The sequence below is a fragment of the Protomyctophum bolini genome (assembly GCF_963924005.1).
Source record: "Protomyctophum bolini genome assembly, chromosome: 12".
In the NCBI taxonomy this organism is placed as follows: Eukaryota; Metazoa; Chordata; class Actinopteri; order Myctophiformes; family Myctophidae; genus Protomyctophum; species Protomyctophum bolini.
The window spans coordinates 5388627-5414712 of NC_137873.1; the positions used below are offsets into that span (position 1 = coordinate 5388627).

The 26086-nt window shown below is 41.7% G+C and overlaps 1 protein-coding gene across 3 annotated transcripts in view; it reads right to left on the reverse strand.

Annotated features, from left to right (window-relative positions):
- Nucleotides 1-14212, reverse strand: part of LOC308325846 (myosin IXb) — a 38992-nt gene extending 24780 nt beyond the window's left edge. For all 3 annotated transcript variants that reach the window (XM_080778562.1, XM_080778563.1, XM_080778561.1), the window contains exons 1-10: nt 13856-14212; nt 12522-13341; nt 5668-5762; nt 5439-5501; nt 5052-5151; nt 4361-4461; nt 2366-2489; nt 1493-1582; nt 1251-1367; nt 476-610 (exon numbers count right to left, since the gene is read on the reverse strand). In XM_080778562.1, the coding sequence (XP_080634688.1) occupies nt 476-610; nt 1251-1367; nt 1493-1582; nt 2366-2489; nt 4361-4461; nt 5052-5151; nt 5439-5501; nt 5668-5762; nt 12522-13292 (1596 nt within the window). In that variant the 5' untranslated portion in view covers nt 13293-13341; nt 13856-14212. The remainder of the gene's footprint in view (nt 1-475; nt 611-1250; nt 1368-1492; nt 1583-2365; nt 2490-4360; nt 4462-5051; nt 5152-5438; nt 5502-5667; nt 5763-12521; nt 13342-13855) is intronic.
- Nucleotides 14213-26086: the final 11874 nt, after the last annotated feature.

Here is a 26086-nt window from a genome sequence, read left to right on the forward strand (position 1 = left end):
AGCAAAGACTACTTTCAGTTTATAATGAATAATGAATGAATTGCATTTTTATAGGGCTTTTCCAAGTGCTCAAAGCACTTTACAATGGTTCATTCATTCATACATTGGGAGGTGAAGCGGCGAACAGTCGACGCCAGCGTCCTCACTTCCCACCCCCAATCCAACCCTTGATGCGGAGTGTCAAGCAGGGAGGCACTGGGTCCCATTATTTAGAGTCTTTGGTATGACCCGGCCGGGGATCGAACCCCGACCTCCCAGTCTCAGGGCGGACACTCTAACCACAAGGCCACTGAGCTGGTATTTATAACCCCACCCCATCTCTATAATGGACAGCTACTCATCTTCAAACTTAGCCTTACAGAAAAAGGTCTGAATGATTTAGCTATGCAACGTGCTGGGGCTAAATAGTTGCTGAGGGCTTTCCACACTAGAGTGGAAAGTCCTTTTAATGAGATGGGTCAGAAAGTCAACTCACCTGCTCAAGTCTGAAGACATGCTGGTTAAAGTAATACTGTAGTTTATCGTTGGCATAGTTGATGCAGAACTGCTCAAAGATGTTTTCCTCAAAGTTCTCGAATCCAAAGATATCCAGGATGCCCACTGACAAACACTGGAACAAAACAGAATTAAATCCCATCACCAACCATATTAGTGACCACCAACGCTCCCCGACAAATTAGACTATCACTGCCGTGCTATGGCAATGATACATGATCAGTTGTTGGAAGATATGTGGCCTTAGTTGATGGGAAAAGCAGCAATGCTGGTGTAGGGTAACATTTCTATTCCATACACTTTTCTAGCATAGTCAATTATTTGATGGCCATGTGTTAATCGTTCTCTATAAATCAGGGCAGTATGGCTGAAAGATGAAGATATTCATGTCAATGTAAATGTACTTATTACGTTTGGAAGCAAATTCCATAATAACCGTTTGTGGTTAAGGAAATTATGATTTCATTTCAATGTCTAATTGTCTCTCAGCACACAAAACATCACATAATATCACACACAGTTGGCAGGTAAAACAAGTGAAAATGCCAATACTTTGAAGCTTTAGGGTGCTAATGATTTAGGATTTGAGAAAATCCTGCAAATGATTGCAGCTTAATTTGTAAACCAGCCAGCACTCATTTCAAAAAGTAAATTTAAGAGGCCATCTTTCTTAGAAAAGAAAACGCAAGATCTTCAAAGGTGGAAATGGCAGCAGTTGATAATGAACATTCTCATGCTTTAGAATTGTTACTTACAGAGACAGACTCCTCCATGTCTCGTCTATTAAGCAGGGCGTGATTAATGTGCAGGACGATCCAATCAAACAGAGCGCTGTACAAAGACTTGGCCAAGGAGTCTCGCGCTGCAGTGATCTGTGGGTAACAACAAATCACATTTCGAATGAATATAAACTCTGGTCTGATCCCGCACTGCCCAAGAGGAGCAAATTCATTCCATCAGTGATAAGTTTAAATTCAGGTTAACTAAGAATTTGTACCTGGTTTTGTGTGTATGGCATAGCTAGCTTTTCATCAAAAAAGCTCACTCTCGTCTTGGTCAAAGCTTCCACCAGCATCTCCTTTTTGACCTACAATACAGAGACACAGTCTAAAGAATCCTACAGTAGAGAAAAATATAGTGTTGGGGAAAGCATAGTTCCATATGCTACAGCACCATTTACTTCACACATAAAAAAAAAAGAGGTTCACCAAAAGCAAAGCTACCCTAGAGGGAAATAAACCATAGTTTGATGATGTGAGAAAAATCGAGTTCAATGAAGTTCCTGTAATTAATTAAAGGAACTGATGACAAATTGTGATTTTGAAGGACTACCAACCTGCTACTGAAACCCCTGGGTTAACTACAAGCTGTGAAAGTGCTTCCCATCATTGAATAGTAAACATACACACAGTACTGTACACAACTGCACATCATATGAATCTGTACACCAACTAGATCAGAGGTTCCCAACCACTGGTACGTGTACCTGTGCTGGTACGCGGGACATGTCCCACTGGTGCGCGGGAAGGGAATCACCAGGATCAATGACATGGTCAATGACAATGATATAACATTATGTTGTGATATAATAATATAGCAGCGGTATAGGTCACTTGAGGTCAGACAACCGTCTTCCGTGTTTTGGTACAATGATGCGCGACCGTAACGCACCGCTGCCCCCCACCCCCCAGCCATGCCGGTCCGCAAACATTTTATGAACTTTCAGCCGGTACGTGGTTGATAGAATAGAAAGGTTGGGAATCCCTGAACTAGATGATACAACATCATGCAATATGCAATAGTTTAATTAGTATACTTTTGATCAGTAACATAGGATGTAAGTGTGGCGATTTTCTTTTCGTGAAAGTACCTGCAGCAGGTCCGAGAGCTTGGACAGAACGTCATCAGGTCCAACCGCCAGGACGTGACCATCCTCTGCGGACGTGTACGTTACATTACCGATGTACAGAATGGCAGCTAGGACAGAGAATATCCTGCAACACACACACACACACACACACTTGAATCCACAAATTACAATTAATTTGAGACAAATATAACAGGGTTGACAGTTCATGTTCACTTAAGGATACACATGGCACCTCCTCCTCCTCCACACAGACAAACTGCCTATAACAGCCGAAACAGAACAGTATTTGGCAAGTTGTTTGGCTTTGCTTTTTGTCATGCCAGCTATTATTAGGCCACTCATGGTCAGTTTATGCACATGGCCCAAGCTTCCGAATATCAGTATGGCAAATCTACAGCGATAACCCATGTTTGTTATACTTCCAAGTAATGGTTGATACTTAGAATGTTTATCTTGGAATGCCTAGTCCACCTCCAGAATCAGGACCTCCTTGTGACTGGTGTCAACAAAGAAAACATCAGGTGTATTTGGGATGTTAGCAAAGACATCGCAAGCATCACTAAACCAATCTGGTAACACTCTTGAATCACACACACACACACACACACACACACACACACACACACACACACACACACACACACACACACACACACAACAATATTCGAATGGCTTCAACACTGCTCCTCAATTAGGGGTGAGAACTACAGTAGGGAACAATGCGCTGCATTCCCCAATACACACACCATGGCCTGAGGCAGTCAGAGGCTCACTGATATGCTTGGTGCATATTTCTCCTGTTTGACTTGACAAGCCCTGACCTGCTGCTGTCACCAACAGAGAGGGTAGAAAGAGCACTTCAGGGAGACAGTTACATTTTAATACAGACAGTACATCGTTCCGCTACGTTTTGCACGGGTGATTAAGCACAGCTCGTAGGAATTGTCACCCCTGTGCAACGTGCTCGTAAACAATGTCCAACAGATGAACCGCAAGGATCGTTTGGGGGTCATGTGCATTGTATTAGAACTGCAACAAGCGGGACATGCAAACGATTCATTACATTGTTTTAACGTTCTTGGACAACCAGATAAGGAGGGTGTTTACTGCATCATGACAGTGTGGGTATTGTCAAGCAGCTGTCACTCACAGTGTGACATAATGAGGTTACTCGATACTTATTTGAACCACTTCAATCCCAGCATCCATATTCTGGGAGGGGGGGGAACATCAGCCAAACATGGCCAATCACAATAGCTGAACTACAACGCTAAAAAACATTTGGTGTGTTTTTTGCATTGTTATTTTTTGTAGTTTTGTGTGGTTGTATGTTATAAAAACAACTTGAAAATATGAATACAAATTAATTTCTCCTCCAAAAGAGAGATTTGGTCTTAGAGTAGACGAAAGAAAGAATATAACCAACTAACAAAGTATAGAGGTATTAAGTGGTTATAACACGCATTTACAGATATTATTTATCTGATACAATGTATACAGTTCATGAACATTTCACACAATCTCTTGTAACCTTGTTTCTAAAGGCAATAAGGAGTGCAAGAGCCATACGATGTCTACTGATATATATTGATGACATCACAGCAGGGCATGGGCGAGGCCAAAGTTGCCATGGTTACCCAGGGTATTTAAGCCTAGTGCCTGATTGAGCACAGGTGTTGCCGACAGGCAGAGGCACACCATTTTAAACTGTGTTTGTTAGGCTGATGGTCTCTGTATGCGTTAATGGCCGTTTATGTTTATTTCATTGTATTTAATTTCTAGAATGAAGTATATATTTGGACTAAATATGATTTAGCGGTAATACCGACTGAATGGGAACGTTTTGGACTTCAGTTCTTCTACACAGGTCTGAACAACCTCCTAACCGTCAGTAACCAGTAGTGCCAGAAGTACAGGGCTTTGGGCACTACAAGGAGGTTTCATCCAGACATGCATCGCATCAATTCCTTTTCACATCAAAACCTGTATACGCACTGTTTCTTGGTGGAGGCCAGGAAGCCAACCATCTCCATAGCTTGGTGGAGCTTCTTGTAGGCATGTCTGAGTTTCTCCTCATTTTCCAAGTGGAAGTTCTCCTGTGAGACGAGGACATAGCAGACAAGAGTCGAAGAGGGTGGAGACATATCAGGAAAAGAATTATTGGCAGGAATGTTGTATGTGCACATACAAGGAATGCGTCTGTGAGAGCTTGGTGCATTTCACTGAAAGCAACGGTATATAGAATCGTTTTCAAAGACATTGCCGAAGCATTTCCGGGGGTCCCCAGCCAAAAACGTTGAGAACCCCTGACATAGACCACTGGTTCAAGTTAAGCACCCATACATTGAAATGGATTTGGCTACAGACCCCCCCCATCTGAAAAGGTTTTGTAGAGCCTCTCCAGAAGAGAAGATTTGTGTTAAAATCATTCAAGATTTTTCTAAATGTTTCGAAAATATCACATCACAATGCGTAGTCAAAGTATAAAAAAGGGTTAGTGGTTAAACTGATTTTGATGCTTTATTAAAAAAAAAGGTATGATAAGTTAAAACAAAACATTTTGTTAAAAGGTTAGCACTCTACGTTCAGCGATGGTACAGAAGGGAGTCTATCCTGGGATGACAGCAACCATTAGAAGGGGTGATTACAGTAGATGATTACAGTAACTTGTGAGGATCAAGTGTACCTCCTTGAGGTAGAAGTAGTCTTGTGGCTGTAGAAGCTGAAGCTCCTTGCGCTCCTCTTTGGATGCTCCCGCCAGCATGTAGTAGAACACATGGAAGTTGCTACACACGTCACAGAGGGGGACAAGTGGTCATCAATCAGGGATACTTACGGAGATGAGATCATGTGATCAACTTATATTTCTGGATAGCGTGATAATCGCGATATGAAATTGACTGTGGAACCACTGCTTTCCATGCAGGACAAGCTCATTATACTAGTTCAAGTTCATAAGAGTGAAGGAAGCATGTAAATAATTAATTGCCACAGTGAGTGCTTTGATTCTGGAAAGTTTATGTAATTTTTTTAACAGCAGATAGGTTTATGGGTTAGTTGTCTTTGTTCATACCTCTTATTCTGAATTCTGCAGACCAGGCGACACTTTTCTAGCAGATACTTATCAATCACTGCCCTGTGAAAGAACACAAACAGGAGGAAGACAAGATAAACAATGTAAATAATTGATAAAACCATGATCTGTTTTTTGTTTTTTTTACAATGCTTCCTGATGGGTAGGTACAAAGGCATGAGTCTCTATGGGTTTGCTTTGGAAAGAAAAATAATAAACAGTGCCTCACCCTCTGACAACACCACTCTCAAGATAGTTGATTTGGATGAACTTCCCAAAGCGGCTTGAGTTGTCGTTCTTCGCAGTCCTGGCATTGCCAAAGGCCTGTTTATAACACAAGGAACATTATTTCACAGCAGAATAAGCAGTCACATTTTCAAGCAGGTTCCTTAAATTCCTGGCAGACTGAACTAAACATCGTAAAACATCTGCTTCAGAGATGATTAAATAAACTATTTCTAGTGGTGGAGGGTAATGGGCTTTGCATGCCAGAGAAATCTAAGATGGGTGACATGTGCTGTGAGGATCGGTTAGTCAAACTGTGAACCAATTTGCATTTGCAAAGTTACATTCATATGATATGGATGATGCTGCCATAACCAGCCATAATCCTAACGGGCCAGGTGTTGGAAGAGGACAGCCTTGTAGACACTGTAGACACGTACAGTATCACTGCTTCTTGGTCGCAAAAGCACTTGGTTTGCCCAGAGGGCATATTGTGATTCACTGTGATTACCTTTGACCTTGCCAGGTCAAAGGTAATCACTGTGTCACTGTTGCCCGTCTGCCTGCCTGCTGCTAATATCGCAAACTAGTGAAACTACTACAGTGTACACCTATCAATTGATCTCTAGCAATTATTTAATTTTACTTTACAGAGTCTGAAACTTCATAGCATGAACAGCTGCTCTCGCAGTCTCGCTTTTGTTTTACAACAAGAATAGTAATCAAATATAAATAAAATAAATAAAGAGGTTTAATTATCACTAATGATTGAATACCTGGCTGGAACAACAGGTGAGAAAAGGTAAGCAATGAATGACCTTGTTTTGAATAGCGATCCATGTGGCAGGAAAACATTAACGCCACAGCATTTAAGTTTCTTCCTATAGAAGCCAGAGTCTATACCAAAACATTTCACACACGCAAACATGCAGAATGTCCGTAATCAGAACGTCTAGAGACGTACTCACTTCTCCAAATACAAATGATCATACTGGCAGGCCAACCTAAAGTGTACTAAAAAATGACTAATGACAAATTGTCAACTAGCAATTGCACGTAGTGGTTGCAAAGTATTGTGACTTCTTGCGCACCAGGTCAGATTCGAACCAAGGTCAGCTGCAAAAGAATCATAGCCTTATTTATGTGGTATGCGCTCTTAGTCAGTGAGTCAGAGGTAAACCAGGACAGCGGGTTTATTTTTTTCCCCATTCTGAATGACCAACCAAGCAGAGAGAACTCAGCCACTGTTCATGTTAACATCATTACTTAAACGGCAGGTTTTTTGCGATTGGATTTGCCACATATTTCATGTGCTCTGCCTTGTGTGATCTAAAAAGATTTTTCAACTTAGTGATGGGTTGAAATTGTGTACATTTCAGGGGAGATTTTAAAAAAGCATCAAATGTGATGCATTTCCAATTCCAAACTGGCCATGTGGTGTTTTCTGGCTTTTCCAAACAAAGGTTATACCAAATCATGCTAGGGTGAGATGGAACGAAGCGCAATCATTAAACTTCATCATACTGCATATCGGCCACTCAAAACCTCTTGAGGCTCTCAGGGCCCTACACAGTATCTTGCACCTTATGCCTAAACCATTAGGCATTTTTGTAGAGCGGCAATTTTTACTACAGTTACGGTATTTTAAATTGTTTTTAAAAAAATAGGAAAAAAATAAAGTCTAATAAGTTTAGGCACAAGGGCATAAGGCGCCGAGCAAGATAGGGCCCTAAGTTTGCACACTAACACTGTGAATGCTATTGTCTAGTAGTGTGAGACAGGCAAGTAAGGAGAGCTGAATGCAGCAGATTTAAGCAAAGCACGAGGATGTGTTTATGGACAGATATGTTCATGTTGTGTGAATAGTAAACAAAAGATGGTTGCATCCCAGTCTCTTAAAACAGGAAGAAAAGAGGGGAAAACACTAATAACACACTTGGGCAACCAAAAAGCATATTATGAAAAAAAAAGAGTAAAAGACACTAGTGATTGCTCCAAGCAATCATTACTGTCAATATCTATTGGATAACCCACAATGGAGTGAGTGCTTACTAATTTTATGCCAGTAAAACGGAATCGTATCATTTGGATGATTACACACTACACAGTGAGATAGGCATTGGCAATGACATCAAGCCAGGAGATATATTTAACAGGTATGCACATTCTTGTTCCACTGGCCATGTACTGAAATTATTGGCATTCATTGTGAATACGGGAAATCAACACCAGCCGCTGAGAGAGAAAGGTGAAACCCAGAAATTCCCTGAACAACATGCAGTGTTGTGTGCACTAGTGATAGTTTGAGTTGTAAACAATGGCAACCTGACAACAAAACACTCCACCCACAATCCCTTTTTTTGAGCAGGGTGGAGCATATTTTAGGATTCACTCCTTGGGGTGGAGGGGGCAGGGGGATTTGGACATTCCTGCTGAGAGAAATGTACATCTTCCACAAAATAAGCCCACGTCAGCAGCATCTGTTTTCTACCATTCCATTGCAGTGTGGGCTGTGCTCTCGGGGTCCTGTCCTAACAGGCCAAGACTATGCATACGCATGTTACGCAGTCAAGACAGCCCGTCAGCATGCTGATCCTATCACTGTCTGGCAGGTATTGGAATGTTCCTCCCACTAGGCCACTGTCGTAAGCAAGCCTGGTTTCCATTTTCCACCATATGCATCAAAACTTGTGAGAGGTGAAGCAGAACCGGGCACAGTGAGGATAACGGGGGAGGAAGGAGAAGGACTAGAGAAATAGAAAAGGGGGAACAGAAAGTGTCAGTTTGTGAGAGAGGGACACAGGAAGCCAAGCAGAAGTAGAGAGAACGAGATGGAGAGGGCGGTAGTTGGAGGCAAAGAGAGACAAACATGAGAAAAAAATTGAAAGAAAGACAGATTGTAGAAAGGACTTGATTTGCAGGTGATTCTGTAGGATTGCCAAGTGACTGTATTGAACCTGTTCTGACATGTTGCCGTTTCTCTGCCATCTACTGTTTCTCTACTCTTGTGTGGAGGTGGTGGTTCCCTCCTAGCCAACGCCCTGCTGCCACATTCCCGCCTGTGGAGCTCCGCGTTTAGCTTCCCCCATCTAACTCGTCCCCTCGCACAGTAACCAGCCAACCAGTCCATAGCCACCGGACTAAGATGACACCCAGCTATTGTCTTCTTTTCCTGGTTTTTCCAATGACAGCATAAACAAGACACTTGCTGCAGTGATTGCCACATGTCTTAAATTAGAGTACTGATTCATTACACCGTGCTCCGAGTTTAGACATGTGGCAACAGTCACATGTCTAATGTCTTGGACTCAAATGATTCCGGTTAGGATTTTCCAGTGGCCATTTTTCAGTGCATGTAATTTCACACCATGCATCATTCACACATTTGTTATTTATTTCATTTCCATTACTAGTAGTCACATTACAAAACTTGTTCTGTGACTGCTTAAACTCTGTTATACAAATTGACAATGTTTTTTGGTTTATTTCCCATTCATTTTGGGGTTTAGATGCTTTTGTAAACCCCACAACTTTTATGATGAAGTCAGTTGCATACCATACCAAATTACAAATCCTGGGTTGTGGGTTCCTGATGAGACATCACTTGAATTCCCAATTAAGGAAAATGCCTCACCATTGTTATTTAAGATTTAAAAAAAAGGCTCATGTTCTGATATGACTCATAAATGAGGACAGCAGAAGTACACTAAAATAGCTAAAACACACTAAAGGGGCATCAACAGATCCTTTGCCTGACAACAGTCCTTCACCCCCATCCAATATCGACATCCTGCTGCCTCTTCAGCAGAGTTTCCATTATTGAACGGTCCTGCTGGCTACACTTGAGGCTAATTGCCATGATGCCACACGGAACACTTATCATCTTCAATGCTCCCCATTTCCTATTCATTTAATAAATAACCCAAGACAATAAGCCCATCCATCTCCTCCAGCTATGCTAATCTTGAATCCTTTCCACGCTGACTGGGGAGGAGCTAAAACAAGGAGCCAGAGAGACCGGTCGGAGGTGCGACCGTGCGATAGCTGATGGTTATTCAGACAAACCAGTCAGACTTGTTCACGCCGATAGAAAGCGTCCAAAGCACGTCTCTCTCTCTCTCTGAAGGAGGCGAGACCATCAGTCAGGGGCGTGTGATCAGTGGGGCCCACAAAGTACTTTGTGTAAAAGGTTAGAAAGACAGATAGGCTGTCGGAATCCTGCTCTGTTGCATGAAATATACGTAGTAGTATGCTGTGTACATTTGAATACCAGCCTAATGATTCATGATCACAGCAAATCTGTAGTGTTACTTTCACTCTATTTTTACACCCCCATAGTTAAGTTCACAGTGTGAACTTCACACACAGTCCGTATTTTACTGTGTATTGTTTGGTTGATGCTAAACCATGCACAACACCTCCACACATGTCACATCACATTGTAGATGTGACAAAGTACAATGAAGTATAATACAGGGTTAAGTGGTTAATCAGACTTGTCGATTTAGGCAATTATACAAAATAAATCTATACGAATGTATTCATGACACACACACACACTCCGTTTTTTCAATTGAAGTACATGAACAAGATTAAGTCAGTTATTCGTTCGAAATGTCAGTTTCGGTATATATTAAATTAATTGTCCAGACCTATATGTACATACCCTTTACTAGGTCTTTATCAGATCCTGTGACCTAAAAAGTGGCCCCAGCAACAACAAGGCACTATGGCAGAGGGGGCGTGTAACCAAAAACACTGTAATTTTCTCAAGAACAAAGCGTGCTGGCATTTTTCTGAGAAATGTGTTGGCCTATATTTTTGTCCATAACATTCAAACACAAGGATATTTGAATCAGATTCCTGAATACCAAAACACAGAAAAGACCTTCTGTAGTAGGCGTATGGTTAACCCAGTTAGTCATTGACAGTTTTAACACAATACTGATGTGATAACAAGACAGTCTGCTGACAGACTGTGTGAAACTGAAACTGTTAAGTGTCAGTACAAACACAACGCAGCATATTAGCGCCTTGCATTATCCAAAGTGCTTTACACTGTGCCAACTTGCTCATCAAGGACACTTCGACACCAACATAGGGTGAGGGGATGAACCTTCTGATTCCCATTAAGCGGCAGCTCTACCTCCTGAGCCACTGCACTGCAGCCCCCCCTCCCCCTTTCTCATCAATCATTCAGTATCTATTCACTGCTATTGGCTGATCTTCTAGTGCTCAGCATACTGAACAGATGCAAGGTGCATTCCGCTTCCGTACTTTGTTGCTTCGCTTGCCTGATTTATTGTCCATTCAGTTTGAAAAAATAGAGACCTTATCAAATCATTTCTTATATACACACCGGTATATATATATATATATATTTATTTAAACCCCCAAATACACTGGAAGTGGAAACACATGCATTGTTTGCTGTACTTGTCTTTGACTGTGCAGTCTTTATGGATTATGGATTTCTTTTTTGCTGATGTGTGGACAGTAATGCTGATGTGTGGGGCTGTGGGCGGTTGCCACTGCATCAGTCATGTGTTGTTCTACATAACAAACACAAACATCTGAAAAAAACAACATCATCAGAATATGAAGGGATTTCAGTAATGCAGCCTACCCCTAACCAGCCTACCCCACCGTTAGACATCACATTCTTCCCCCATGAGCCTTGCATAGGTGTAGATCATACTAGCCAAGCCAGCAAGTGCCAAAACACAACATGTGTGTATTGGATGTCAGCTTTTTTATTTGAGTGACTCTGAAAACTCCTACAGCCTGAGCCTACCGTACAGTAGTAGACCTATAATGTACATACTTAAATACTGTAATATCACATAGATGACTGGCTTTGTTCACTACACTGAGAGCACAAAACAACTACACTGTTCTTTCCATAAAACATATTGAACCGGGGAATTCTTGTGAGTTATGATCCCTTGTTGATACAGACACGAATGTTCTTCAGACACGAATGGAAGATGTTGATAAAGATTTAGAATAATACGTTTAATTTCCTTGAGACATAAATGTAGCCCGCACATTTTGTAAAACTCACGTGTCTGACAGACACATGAACAGCAAACATTTAACCAATCTCTAAACTAAGAAAGGCCCACAAATAAGAGATGCGACCTTCAATTTCTTATCATCGCTGCACAGTCACAGATATGGGACTGCTATAAACTTAACTGACTTGGTTGGTCACACAATGGTTCAGTGTTTTAGCATGTAGTAGTCCCTCTCCCTTCCTGTTTTCTGTCTGTGGTTAAGACCACCCAGTCAAAAACCAAGTTTGCAGACATGACCTTTTCATTATTGTTAGCAGACACTGCTATGCACAGCCACCCATGAGCTATGTTTAAGGAAAACAATTTCTGCCATGTGGTGGCTGGAGTATACTGTATACAGTATGTACAGTAAAGTCAACTTAGCTTTAGACCCTCTTATTTCACTAAAGACCTTACCTAAAGGCCATAGGTAGCCTATGTTGCAAATATGAATGCTTGCCTGTAGGCAAGAAGACAACATTTCACCACCAAATATCAGCATGGCAAAAATGGCCTACATCTCTATCTATAGCATCTTTATCCAAAGTGCGTACATTCACTGACACAAACCACCAATGGCTGAGGCAACTATGCAAGGAACCACCCCCATCGGGAGCAGTTAGGGGTTAAGTGGCTTGCTCAAAGACACTTTGACATAAAGCCAGGAGGAACCAGGGATCCAAACAGGAACTTTCCAGCTCCCAATTGGCCACTTCGGCTCCTTTGGAGCCACTCCTGTCCTAGTACAGAAAATAATTTAACAGTGCACTTACAAGTAGCCAGTTTTGCGTCAGTAACCTACCTCTAGTACCGGGCCTGCACCCAGGATGGTTCGTTCCACCCCACTACAGTAGCGCTGTTGGCTGAGGGCAGTCAGGCAGTGGATCAGATAGCTGGTGCTTTCGGTCTTGCCTGAGCCACTCTCCCCTGTTATGACAATACACTGGCTGACATGCTTGTGTAGCATGGTATGGTAGGCAGCGTCCGCTATGGCAAATATATGAGGACTCAGTTTGCCTAGCGGTTGCTTCTCATACATCTTGACGTATTTGGGGTTGTAGTAGCCGGGCAGGCACTTGTAAGGGTTGACTGCGATGAGGATGTCACCGGCGTACGTGTAGATCTTGCGTTTGTAGAAACGCTGGCGCAAGGCTTCTACGATACCGTCATCGGTCAAGGTGGGGAGGGTGCAGAGGTCGTCATATTCCTCCTCTCTGCTGTTTTGTACCTGGGTGCCTCCATCACAGACCTGTCTCTGGAGGATGAAATAGTACCCCTGGTCCTGCGGGTGTGGTTTCTGGGCCTCTGGAGGCCACAGGAGGACTTTCTCCACGGGGCAGTCCCCATCCTCCAGCACCACTGCCTGCCCTCCACTTTCCCTGAGCTCCAGCAAGCTGTAAGTCTGGCTCATATCCACACCCAGGGCGGCTCCTGCATTCTGGATGACACTGGTTGCAGTATCCCCAGTGGTGGCCTGTATGGTGCAGGTGGCCTGTATGGTGCAGTCCTGGGACAGCCCGAAGTAGATCTGTAGAACATACTGTCCATTCTGTCCCCCATCTGTAGCGCTCATCCTGACATGCACAGAAAGGCCTCAGCATACCTCATTGCCCATGTGTCCACTAGGCAACAATAAGGAGAGAGTGACTTGTATTAGAAAAAAAATTAACTTTCTGAAGAAAAAAAGGTTGAAGTAAATCAATATTTACTTTGATATTAATGAATTGATTAATTAAACAGCCTAATCAAAGATGAAGCAGCAGCTTCCTTACTAGCTGCATAATGGCTGATATTCCATAGATTGCATGTACTGCATGGCATTTCCATATGGCGTACAGTACAGTACATGCTATGATATCACCACAGTACTTTTAAAATAAGGGCGAGTCATGAAAAGTACTGTTAAAGTGAAACAAAAAGCTACTTTACCAGAAAAAGGGAAAAGAAAAGGAGGAACAAATAAAACATTAAGCTAAATAAACGTTTAACTTCTATTTTGGGTGATTGGCACTAATACATAACCAATAACCATACCGTAGGTTGCCTTTCCGCAATTCCCAATAATTTCCCACGAGACATCGTATGACATAACTTTAACAAACAGGACAAGACAGCCAAAGTAATAACGTTACTCACCTTCCAACGTAGAGAATTCATTTCACTTCACAGCATTCAAACTTTCTTCACGACAACAAGGAAGACTTGTTGTATGTAGGCTACTCCTCGCTGTGTTCAACTTCATGCAGTAGGATACAACTTGGAAAACAAGTTCACCTGCGCGCTGGTTCTTCCCGAAAAGGTGAGCGTGAGCACTGTAAAGTTTATATTCCTCATGTAAATTAATTCGCCAGCGGATTGACTATATATCCTGTGTTACCGGTATTATATTATAAATCACCGTAAGAAGAACCTTAATGAGATTTCTCAATCCTCGGGTCCTGGTCGAATGGTTTTACTTCCTAGATTTCTCTCCACACGCACCCGTCGACTGACGAGGTGGATAATGTGACCCTTCACTGATCACAGACACAGATGATGAGCCCTAGAACTGCTGAGCTAACACCTAAACGCACTTTAATAATGGAGGGAGATTACTCTCTAGCGTGGAGAACAAACTCTTTCACTTTCACAGGGCTTAATTGAAAAAAAAAAAAAAAAATAGTCTGTATACTTAGCGTTTTGATTTTATTTCAACGAGTGTGAACTATTTGACACTTTATTTGAATGAGGATCTAGTGAGCTTTGACCGACCCCTTGTGGGATTTTGAGATATTACCACACTCCTAATGATACATTTAGGGTAGACCTTTTTGTTTGTTGCCAATTAAGGACCACCAACTATGTAATACTATGTGAGGTGGTGGAAAGCCTGGTGAGGCGAGGTTACCAACTATGTATTTGGTAGCCGACACCATCTGAAAATAGTTTTTCCAGGGACCCCCATAAGATAAGATGTGTCTTAATTTATTATTTTATTTTTACCCAAGATATTTCGAAATTGTCAAAAATAGCAGATCTAAACTATATAACAGAGGCATAATGGAGTCATTTGAGAATCTAAGGAATAAATATTCATTTAATACAACAGTCACATTTCGTTCGATTTTTACAAATCCGTCATTATGTAACAAAGAACATGCAAGCCCCTAGGACATCCTAGAAAATATTCTTACACAACCTGTGCCAGAACGATTTATTTCCTATCGGCATGAATGTTTTGATGTAAGTTCAAACCACTCCACTGATCATATTCGAAGGCAGTGGCAGATTGACTTGGAATGTCAGATACAAGACAATACTTGGACAACAATTATAGGAAATACACTTAGGCCTACTATTTTGAGTTGCAATAATGATAGAGAAAGACAATTCAAAATTTTACACAGACTCCAATACACCTCTACCGAGAAGCAAGCTTGCATGATCAGCTCTGTAATAAATGTGACACAGAAGTTGGTACATAGGCCTATGCACATATGCTTTGGAAATGTACAAAGATACAGGTGTTTTGGAATGAGGTGAAGAATGAGCTGGACACCTTGATTGGATATAATTTGAACTTGTCAACTCTCCAGTGGGTACTAGCAGCTAATTGGTATCCAGTGCAAGGACCAGACACAACGCCAAATTGGTTGGAATACTAGAGAGAAAGACTATAGGCTACTCAAGCTTTGGATTCATAGAGACGTTCCTACACTGGATGAATGGTACAAGGAGGTAAGACTATGGTTCCTCTGGAGAAACGGACTTATCTCTTCCGCGATAACATGGAAGGGTTCACGAAGGTATGGGAACCAGTCTTAGATACAGTGGACCATTCTAGACTGTGCTTCAATGTACCTTATTGAACGGTAGAGAATAACAAAGACTCTGGTGACCTGTAATGTACACTCATGTCAAGACTGTGGTGTACTCGTTTTGTTTTGTCTTGTTTTTTTGTTTTTTTTTGTATTTTGTTTTTTGTCTGTGCATTGTAATGTCCGTATTGTGGTATACTTCTATATACACATTGAATTGCGATTGTTCAAATCAAAAAAAGACGAAAATAGTAGATCGGTTAAATTTAGTAATTAAGTATAACATAGGGTTAACTAGTCTTAAACTGATTGTGAAGCTATAGGCCTGAGTCAAGGAAAAGAACAGAAATAATAGGAATAGAACATGCATCTGGTATCACTGCAAGTGATAATAGAGTTGTCATGTTATTATCAAGGGTATCAGTGCTTACACATATGAGTGTCAACATGTATGTGCTGGGTCAAGCAGATAAATGTCAGTCTCATAATCAGGCTTGAGCTCTGCAGTGTCGTTAGCTCTGCTGTTGTGTCGCACTGTGTCTGGTCTGCATAGGTCTGGTCTTCCCCTTCCTAGCTGCCTTGTGTTGGTTCCCACAGTGTCAGTGTGTTTGCCTCCAGTTCCGGGGGTTTGACACAATGCCAGGCCCGCCTCATCCTAATCTCTCTGGCCTTATCTGTTTTTTTATGTGGTCTGCCCATGTGATACGTACCACATGCCATTTGTCATTTCGTAGCATTCTTGTGTAGACGCCGTCCAGGACCTTTTCCTGCTGTGCTTTGAGCTTCCATGTCTCAGCCCCATACAGCAGCCCTGACTCCACTGTGAGGGTCCATCAGTCCATGCATGTCTCGGCCTCATACAGCAGCCCTGACTCCACTGTAGCCTATAGTGAGTTTATCTCCCATGTTAGATTTCCACACTCCCTTGTGTTCACATCCTGCTCTGTTGAAGCGGTCCAAGTACAGAGATATTTGATAGTCCTCACTCCTCACATTCAAAGTTGAAGTTATAGGCATATACTGTATATAGGGTTTTTCCTTTAGATTTAGGAGGTTTCCTATTTTGCTGATTTACAGTACAATTACTGTATTCAGTATTTGTGTTTCTGGTTTGTTGATTCATTCATCATACTCTTTCCCCAGGGAATCTTATATTCCACATATGTGGCCTCATATCATATCAATTTACAATTAATAGCTTTTACAATTGGATCCAGGTAACCTCTGAAGGAATTATAGGCCTGAACATGAAAATGGTTGAAAGAGAATAAAAGAGGTATGTTATTCAAATGAGCTATACAGTCAGCAACAACAAAAAGCAACATATCATAGCTAATGCTTCAACAAAGATACTGATCATAGAATCATTGAGTCTGATCATTGAAAAATAACCTGGTATGCTTTTTACCCCTAAAATATCAATAATCCATATTCCTGAATAAAAAAAAGCCAATGTTGCAATTTAAGATACCGCAAAGTGTATTTTGTTAGATGTGTATGACTGTACAGTTTAAATATATGTATAAAAGAAAATCAATAACTTTGAGTGCATAAAATCCTAATTGCCTCTTGCACACGTCTGCAGAATTCTTAGCACATCATTCCTGGGGAACACGGCCCAAGGTGAAAAATAATTGTGATCATGGAAACCTGACAACTAAGGCCATTCAGAATCAATGGTGTGTCAAGTCATATATCAATTGTGTACACGTGAAACCTGCGCCTGTGCATGTGGGTAGACGAGGACTGCACGTGTGCAACGACCGAGCGCTGTGTCCGAGTTTAGTCGTAAACTATCAGTGTAGACACAGTGACAGCTTATTATACTGTGAAGAATGAAGGGATTCACTGTAAACTGTTACTCAGCACAAACCAGGCACACTTTATAACAAGTACAGAGACATGCAGGTTCTCACGTAGACCGAAGACAGGCGAACACATTGGGGCACACTCATTTATGCAAGTAAAAACATACAGTACACCCCCCCCCCACACACACACACACACACACACACACACACACACACACACACACACACACACACACACACACACACACACACACACACACAGCATATTACACACACAGATGCAAAGTGTCTAGGATTGCAAGTTAGTGAACCAGTTCTGAACACCATGAGGAAACAAGTCGCTGACTTTATTGGGTCATCATCCTTGAGTATTTTAATTTATGCATGCTTATAAAATTCTGCAAACAAATCAAGTCAAATTAGACAAAGCACACACACATGCACACACATTTATATCACAGTGAACACACAGATACAACAAAGTGCATTCTGTTTACACACACACACACACACACACACACACACACACACACACACATATCACAGTGAACACACAGATACAACAAAGTGCATGCTGATTACACACACACACACACACACACACACACAGACACACGTACACACACTTTCTCAGCATAAACTAGGGTTGAAATTATTGAACGCATGATGATGAAATGTTCATGATTTATTCTTGCTTTGGGATGCTGATGATCACCGTAACACATTATTGTAAGTTAACATGGTTTATGGATATGTTTGCATAGTCGACGATGATAATGGTAATCACACGTTGATGACCTCACAATAGGTATCACTCCTGTTCCTGCTGGACTGAGCCAGTTCTTTAAAGACACACTGAATCCAGTTCAGTAGGCACAGGAGTAAACAACCCCAAGTTCCACGTCATTAAGCCCCAGTTCATCAACTCGCACCTTTTCCGTACATTATTTACAAAATTACCTTTTTTATACACAATCCACCACCACCAAAAAAAGAAGTGGTGGTATTTGTCAAAGTAACAAATGATTGACAGCACGATGAGTCATGGCATAATAAATGATGGTAATTATTTTTCCAGAATTCGTAATTCTCAGCATTTAAGTGAATGCTTTGAACAAATGCCTTCTTCCCCATCCATGTCTTCTTCTCACTGCCAAACAAAACATCAGTCACATTTTAGGAACTTGGAGCAGTGGAATATTGTACAGTGTGTCTGAACATGTATGAATTTTACAACATTCCTGTTTAACTTTTACAGGTGGCCTGGCTTTTTCCTCCTCTTCCATCTTCTTCCCTTGCCGCTGACTGGGAGCAGCTGGATTTCCTGGTACGCAAGAACTCATTCTTTCATAACAGACACTGAACTTAGCCACTGTGAACAATTTATTTTTTGGTTCAATGCTCACTAATGAGCTAAGTCCTGCATCTTCAGAAAAGTCACTTCAGCAGCACTTAGATCAGTATAGCATCCAGCTACTGTAGTCGAGCTGAAATATGACATTTGCACACAGTGACATGTTGGTACACTTTAAAGATACCCCTTTCTTGATAATTGGTACTGTAAAATGCTTAATATCAACAGAAATAACGTAGGAATTAATTAGTCATCATGCCCAAACATCACTCATACTGATTCACTCATTTGAATATCTTCTTACACCCTCGACTCTGTAATTCAGTTTGAACCTCAAATCAAATGACAATCCTGTTGTATTTGACTCTGGAGACAAATGAACTGTTTTATTCATTAAAATGAGTTCCATATCGTAGCTTTAAAGCTTCTACAAAGCAACTTATCAAAGCAGTCTGTAACAAGTAGAATATATGATCATAGCACAAAATATTTGAAAGGGAGGGCCAGAATGTTAAAAACAACAAACTCAGTAAATGTTAATTTAACCACTTTCAACCAAGCTTTTTGATCTTATAGTCATAGATGATAGATCGTCTATTTTCACCACGCGACCAAGTGTAAATCAGTGTGTAAAAAATGACCCAAATGGACCCGTTGGGAGTTTACTGTGTGTACAACGCACGCTTTGGCTCAGCACGGGGACCCACTTTGGGCATCCCTCTTACTAGAAAGTTGTTTTATGAATTCTACACATTAGTTGCTCTCATCTTACGCTTTTCTCTTGGTCGATATATATCCCCCTCTGGCTGTGAAGAGTCTCTCCCGACTCATCGTTTGTACTCGGATAGTTTGCATGAGCCCCAGGACACGGGCTCAGTTTTCAGCGTAAAGTGTTATAGTCCGCCCAAGCAGAGGTGTCATGACATCACTGCTCGGTGGAAAACAAACTAAAAGTCTCATGTTCAGAAACCTTTAGAGTCTGAGGCGTACCGGCAAGCTTGTCACGCACACACCAGTGAAAGTTCACACGTGCATTATACAGGTTGTGGCACACACACATGCATGCATGCACACACACATGCACTCACGCAAATGCACAAGCACACTCATGCGTGCGAGATACACACACAAATGTATGCCAACTTTGATTTGACTCCACAGGAAAGTTTCATTACATTGGTGTATTTTAGTCCACTTTTGTATACTTATTTAGTGCAGTTTGAAGTCATTAGGTAAAATCTGACAGAACTGACAAGGGTAGTGGGTTAGACATGGAGACACAAAGATAACGGGGCTTGCTGTATTTTGTTGTTTTACCAGGTTATTTAGTTGTTGTTATAGTTTCATGTTTACCTGGCATCCTACTTTCTTTGAAGCACTAAATAATTTTCTTTGTACTCATTCGTTTACTTTGGGGTTCATGTATTCCGATCTTGCACTTATAAGTCGCTCTGGTGTATGCAACATGCCTAAATTGTAGCGGCAAAAACTTTGTAAACATGAGCCAGGAGCTGGATTATTTCAAGGATATCAATGTCGGAGTGTAGTCACCTGAGACTGTCTGTCATTATGTCATTCTTTACCATCCTTCAGGAGAAGAAAAGGCAGCTGCTTCTCCCTTTGTCAGCCCGCTGCCTCGTCTCTGGTGGAGAAGAAGCATGAAGATCCATCCTGGGATTGAATAAACAACAGGACAAAGACCCCAGGTCCCCACCTGAACACATCAGCACCTATACAGCCTGTCATTATAACATAGTGTACTATGTTAGCACTACAGCACCTGAAAGGTACTACCATCACTGCACTCTGTATACATTTGACCTTTATGCCAGGTGTATCTGGTCATATTCATCTACGGAAAAAACATACGAATGTAAATCATAATAGAATAGAATAGAATCACAAGTAATGGGGAATTACGACATCTCAGCGTTGTGCGAGATATACTGTGGAGAACTCCTGAAACAGCTGCTGCACACAAAGATGCACATGTACACATTTTGTACTAAAGGTCAACGATATTAATGTGCATTATTACAAAACTACTGATTCCCTGAACGAAAACAGAAAGACGTGGATCGGGACATGCGTACGAAAACAAAATAACTCACCAGCTCGTATAGGGAAGGGACAGTGGGCGATGTCATACGTAGAGAGAACTACTGCTCAAGACGCACATTGCTGAAAACTTCACACGTGCCTCCTCTTTCTGCTGTTTGCATCACAGTGTTCCCTGCTCCTCATGCAAGCTGTTCGGTGTGAGCCGTACGTGGGTGAGAGAGTGAGAGTATAGTGTGAAAGAAATAAAAGGGAAGCCACAAAGGGGAGGGGAGAGTTGAGGGAAGAAGTGGAAGGGGGGGGTAAGGATGATGAGACAGGTGTGGAATTTACACACCCCGCTGGTGGTATACACACTCTTCTTGACATCTTTGCTTCGGTAAGATGACTCACTCGTCCGCCACAGCAAGATTTGAGAGAAAGTGTGGACTTGTGTGCGTGTGAGAAGGGGGGGGGGGGGGGGGGGGCAGGCTAAGAGTATCCATCATTATTGTAATCACTCCTGCATCAAATCGTCTCTAGAAAATAACCCAGTTTGTTTAAAGCTGCGAGATGCTACAAAGTTGATTTTTTTTCATCTCTTTATCTACGTTCTTGTGCTGCATAGAAAAGCAAGCCCAAAATGTATGTAAAATGCTATTTGTAAAACACTATTTCCCTATAGGTATAGGTTTAGATTTAGCATGACACGGCTTGCTCCCTATAGTCCTACATCTGCCGAGTGCCTTCATGTCAGTCACTGCACCCCCCCAAATCTGAGCCCCTTCTCTCAGTCAGGACGGTTGTTTTGATTTTCGTCCGTAACCAGATCTCCAACACTTCCATACATGGCTGGTACGTGTCACTGTCCCTCTATTCCAGGGCAACGAGCTGACAAAAGGGAGGCTGTCTCGTGCGTTTTCCCTTTGCCTTTTAAGAGCACTCTGCTGTGTGCTCCTCTCTCGACCCTAATGCACCCGGTCCATTTAGCAAGGCAGAGCTGTGAAACCCAAGATCACAGGCATGGTCAAAAACAATTTCACCCTTGGATAGCCACTTTACATTTTGAGGCGAAACAGAAATGTGATATGGGGTTACTGTACATTTGTATTACACAGCTGCTATGTGTGGCTGTTGTTGTTTTTATAACATCAACAACACAAGTGCTTCCTGGTCAGACAACCTTTGACAAATACTGATTTCTTTTGCCTTTTCTCATGTCTTACATTACAGTATTTATAATCAACCATCATAAACCCCTTACACCCCCGATAGTGATGAAAACCCATCAAATCTCATGTTGTTTGAGGATTTGATTTGTCCAGTTTCTTAGGGCCATCGTTTCACATTTATATAAATGCACCATTTACTCTTCTGTGTGAAACTGGATCCTGTCTAGAGTGATGGGCACTGCCCGGTGGGGTGTGTTGGATGCATTAGCCTGAGCTAATGGGCTAGCTGGCTCCAGAAGACCTTGCTGTCCATTATCTGTGGCTACGTCTGGAACCGTCTAAAGGGAGGCTTCTACGCATGAAGGCCTGGTCGCCCTGATCGCCCTGGGCCATTTGAAGTGCCTGAGGTACTTATACGTATAACCTATTATTTGATTAGTGCAGCGTGCTTTCATAATAATGATGACAACAACGAGAACAAATAAACTAATAACGATAGCAATATGTGTAGCTCAAGGCTTTTAGTTTGCTGCAGAAGAAGAAAGCTTGTTGCAGAACAGCAACAGTCTAGTAGCAGTCTAGTAACTCCTCGCAATAGCAGCATATGGGTCAAATATCCCCACGGCCCACTGGGATCAATGAAATGCCAATGTTCTTCAGGTGAAAACAGTCCATTTTCACAGTAAGTCAAGTCATACAGCTTCTGTGTGATCATTATGATGACCGGTGCTCGGCTTTAGAGCACTGAGGCGGTAGCGATGGAAGTTGGAGATCCATGTTCCACCCGGGTACGCAATACCCGTTGGTTGTACCCATGTCAGAGTACCCTTTCCACCCATCTATATATGGAGTTTTGTGTCAGGCATGCCCAAATATGGAGTGTTGTGATGCCATAACATGCCAGCTCCATATATGAGACTGGGCAGTGGCACTGTCCAGAGCCCGGGCAGAGGCCTTTTGTGGCGGTTCTGGGCAACCGTGGGTCCGACCGACTCAACACCGGGCACTGCACTCCCTGCAGGGGTGTGGAATGCGTGTGTCGAAATTTGAAGTCAGTGAGGCGAACAGTTCTCGAGTTACATGCATCAATCAAACTCATAAACCCAAAACATAATTTGTCAATGCTTGTCAATTACTTTAGAGACTTTCCAAAGTAATGTTGGCTTTTTACTTTTTTAGCAAACTATAAAAGAATAAATAAATTCAGCAATACACTAATGAACAACAGAGTGTGGTAATAAATAAATAAATATAAAGAACAATTACAGTGGAACAAACAGAATCCTATAAATACAGTTTGGTTTTCTTACTGAAGAATATACTAGCCTATATATAGGTGAGATTGAGAGTAGTTACAAAACAAAAACAAAAGCTGCAGACAGTTGAAATAATCAGTTTGATGGGCCACAACCTTGACACATTGTTTGCTAGTTATTTCATTTATGTCAAGTTAAGTTATTGTCAAAATGACTTTCTAATTAGCAGTTAGCACTGACTCATGTTAGGTTCTTTAGCACCACCCCGTGGTCACAGTAAGAATATTCACTCCTATCATGTCTCCTCTCAACCATGAAAGTTAGATGGGGACACCGTCTTGTTCCGCTAGTCGAAGTCCGGCTCTCCCAGTGGGACCAGTAGATATCCAGTTGCCTTTTGAACAGCAAAACGGCAACTGTGAAAATGAGTCAGTGACCCTTGACCAGCTTAGTGGTTAGTGGGAGTCACTGGTGCATTCCAAGCTGTCGGGTATATCACTCTCATGAGTCTCATGGCTTCTGTGGTAGACCTACAAATCTGTTATAGTGCATCTGGACTATGGGAAAGAGAGCTTTTATTCCAAATTGTTTTATATAAAATAAACCAATAGTAAAAAAAGAGTGTGATAAATAAGTGTTTAACTGTTTATCTCACATGCTGTGTATGTATACAGTACATAGAGAAAGAGAGAAAAATACTATTTTGCTTCATTGTGAGGGATGCGTCATGATGTGAGGCTATATTTTATTCAGAGGTTAATGAAAAGCGTATTCACAAACCAAGGACACTGGAAGGTTACTGTAAAAGTCCGTCCACCAGCTGACATAATGTGAAAACACCAATGCTTTTCAATCTTCTTATATTAGGCTGCTAATTAGAATAAAATGCATGAATTAGTCAAAAATGTAATGATAAACTAAGACCTCAAAATCTGATCTCCTGATAGTTTAAAAAGAGGTGCTTACCCACTCTTGCACTAAAGTAAGGTGTCAACAGCTGAAAACGTACTAAAAGACTGCAAATGTGATACCGTAACAGGACATTTTATTCTCCAACAGTGTGAAATGAACGTGAGGATTTTACTGTGACCAATAGCTCTGAGTCATAATCTGTTCATCAGAGAAGATTCTGATTCTTCAGCTATTGTTCATTCACACTGTAGCAGAGCACAGCTGCTTTTAACCAATAGCTGCTTTTATCTGAATACATCATTGGCCTTGAGCAGATAAGCAAGATGTTCCTAAACCTAAAATAATCTTTTAGGAACAGAATGGTGGTGAATGACACTGGATAGGTGACGACTAGCATTAGAAATATTTCTATTAGCAACAGAGTGGGAGAAAATGTAATTCTTATCGGCTCCCGATAACAAAAACAGTGTGTCAGTGGAATCAGCGTTCCTTTTTAGGATTCTTTCAACAAAGAGAGCATAGCTCATTCTGCTTTTCATGTGCATTCCCTAGGCTTTTGTTTATTGTTGAAAGTACAGAGCTGGGGAGATGTTTGTTTTGTACTTTTCTCTCTTCCTATATGGTTTATGGGTTCCAGTCAGAGCTAAATTAACACTCCGGGTTTGACTGTGTAACCACACAGAGCACGCACGCACGCACGCACGCACGCACGCACGCACACAAAGGCTGCTTGATGCTGCAAGTTGTGCAATATACATACAGTATCTCCACGAGCTGACCGGGATCATCCACAATAAACTTTGAAACCTGAGCCTTACAAACAAACTGCTAGATTGAAGACGTCAAGAAAGACATGTGTAGCAGCTGACTCTGCTATGTCAGTACTATATAAAACACTGCCACTTTGGAAAATAAGAGAGAGGTCGTATGGTTGGAGCCAAGGCTTGCAGATGTTGTGTCAGCACAGTGTTAAACCACGCTCCCATGCTCAAGCAGTTCCTGGACGAAGTGCAACTAAGGTCATGCATACCGTATAGCTGCCCATCTCTTTTAAATGTCTGTTTACTCAGCATAAAACTAAGGGCACTCAACACCGCATGTGAGCATTAATAGCCTATAGTTCTGATAGGCCCAGGTGAGGCTCTTTTTGTCATGTTTAATAGCATTTGGCACTTCCTCTCCCCTCGGAACAGTTGTGAACCGAGTGATGTGCTCAAAAACCACTTAACCCTGATATACTTATTTAACCGGACTCTCCCAGGGGTTTACACTAGGCCTCTTCCTCTAGTCTACACAAAATGTCTTTACAGAAAATAATGCATCACCATACATTCACCCCAGAATAGTGATGCTAGGGTGCATGTGGATAAAGAAGAAAGCCTGCATTATGACTTACAAGCAACTGTGTTTGCGTTCACATGAGAACTTATCAAGTAAAACTGACGAGCGTCACGACTCACGAGACAGTAATATGGCAGATTCTGTACTATTTTGTGGTGCAACCACTTCCTTAAGTGAGTATGTGTGTGGTTGCCTGCCTGCCTGGGTGGCTGGCTGGCACGAAAGTCTGAGCACGAAAACAGCATGGTTGTTTTTCACCACCTGTGCGCAACCTAACACACACACAAACACACACGCACATATTAACTGTATATATGGTGATTTTGGGTGTGCCAGTATAGTACAGTGACAGTACAGTACAGTACAGTACAGTACAGTACAGTAGGGGAGGGACCCCCACACGGTAACTCTGTGTGTGATTTTTTTAACTGTGTCCCCTGTCACAAGAGATATACAGAATATACAGCACTAGAATCATGCACAATGGTAGAAGGATACAGCTATGATTTCTCCTCGTATAGTGCATGTTTAACTTCCGTGCCATTCGTCTTTTTCTATTTTATCTCTCAAACTCAGAGAGTATAAGTTTAAGTTCCGCCATTCTTATTCCGCCATCTGTATCCTTTCAAAATCACACTACCAGTGGTGGAAAGTAACATTTTACTTAAGTACATTTACTTAAGTAAT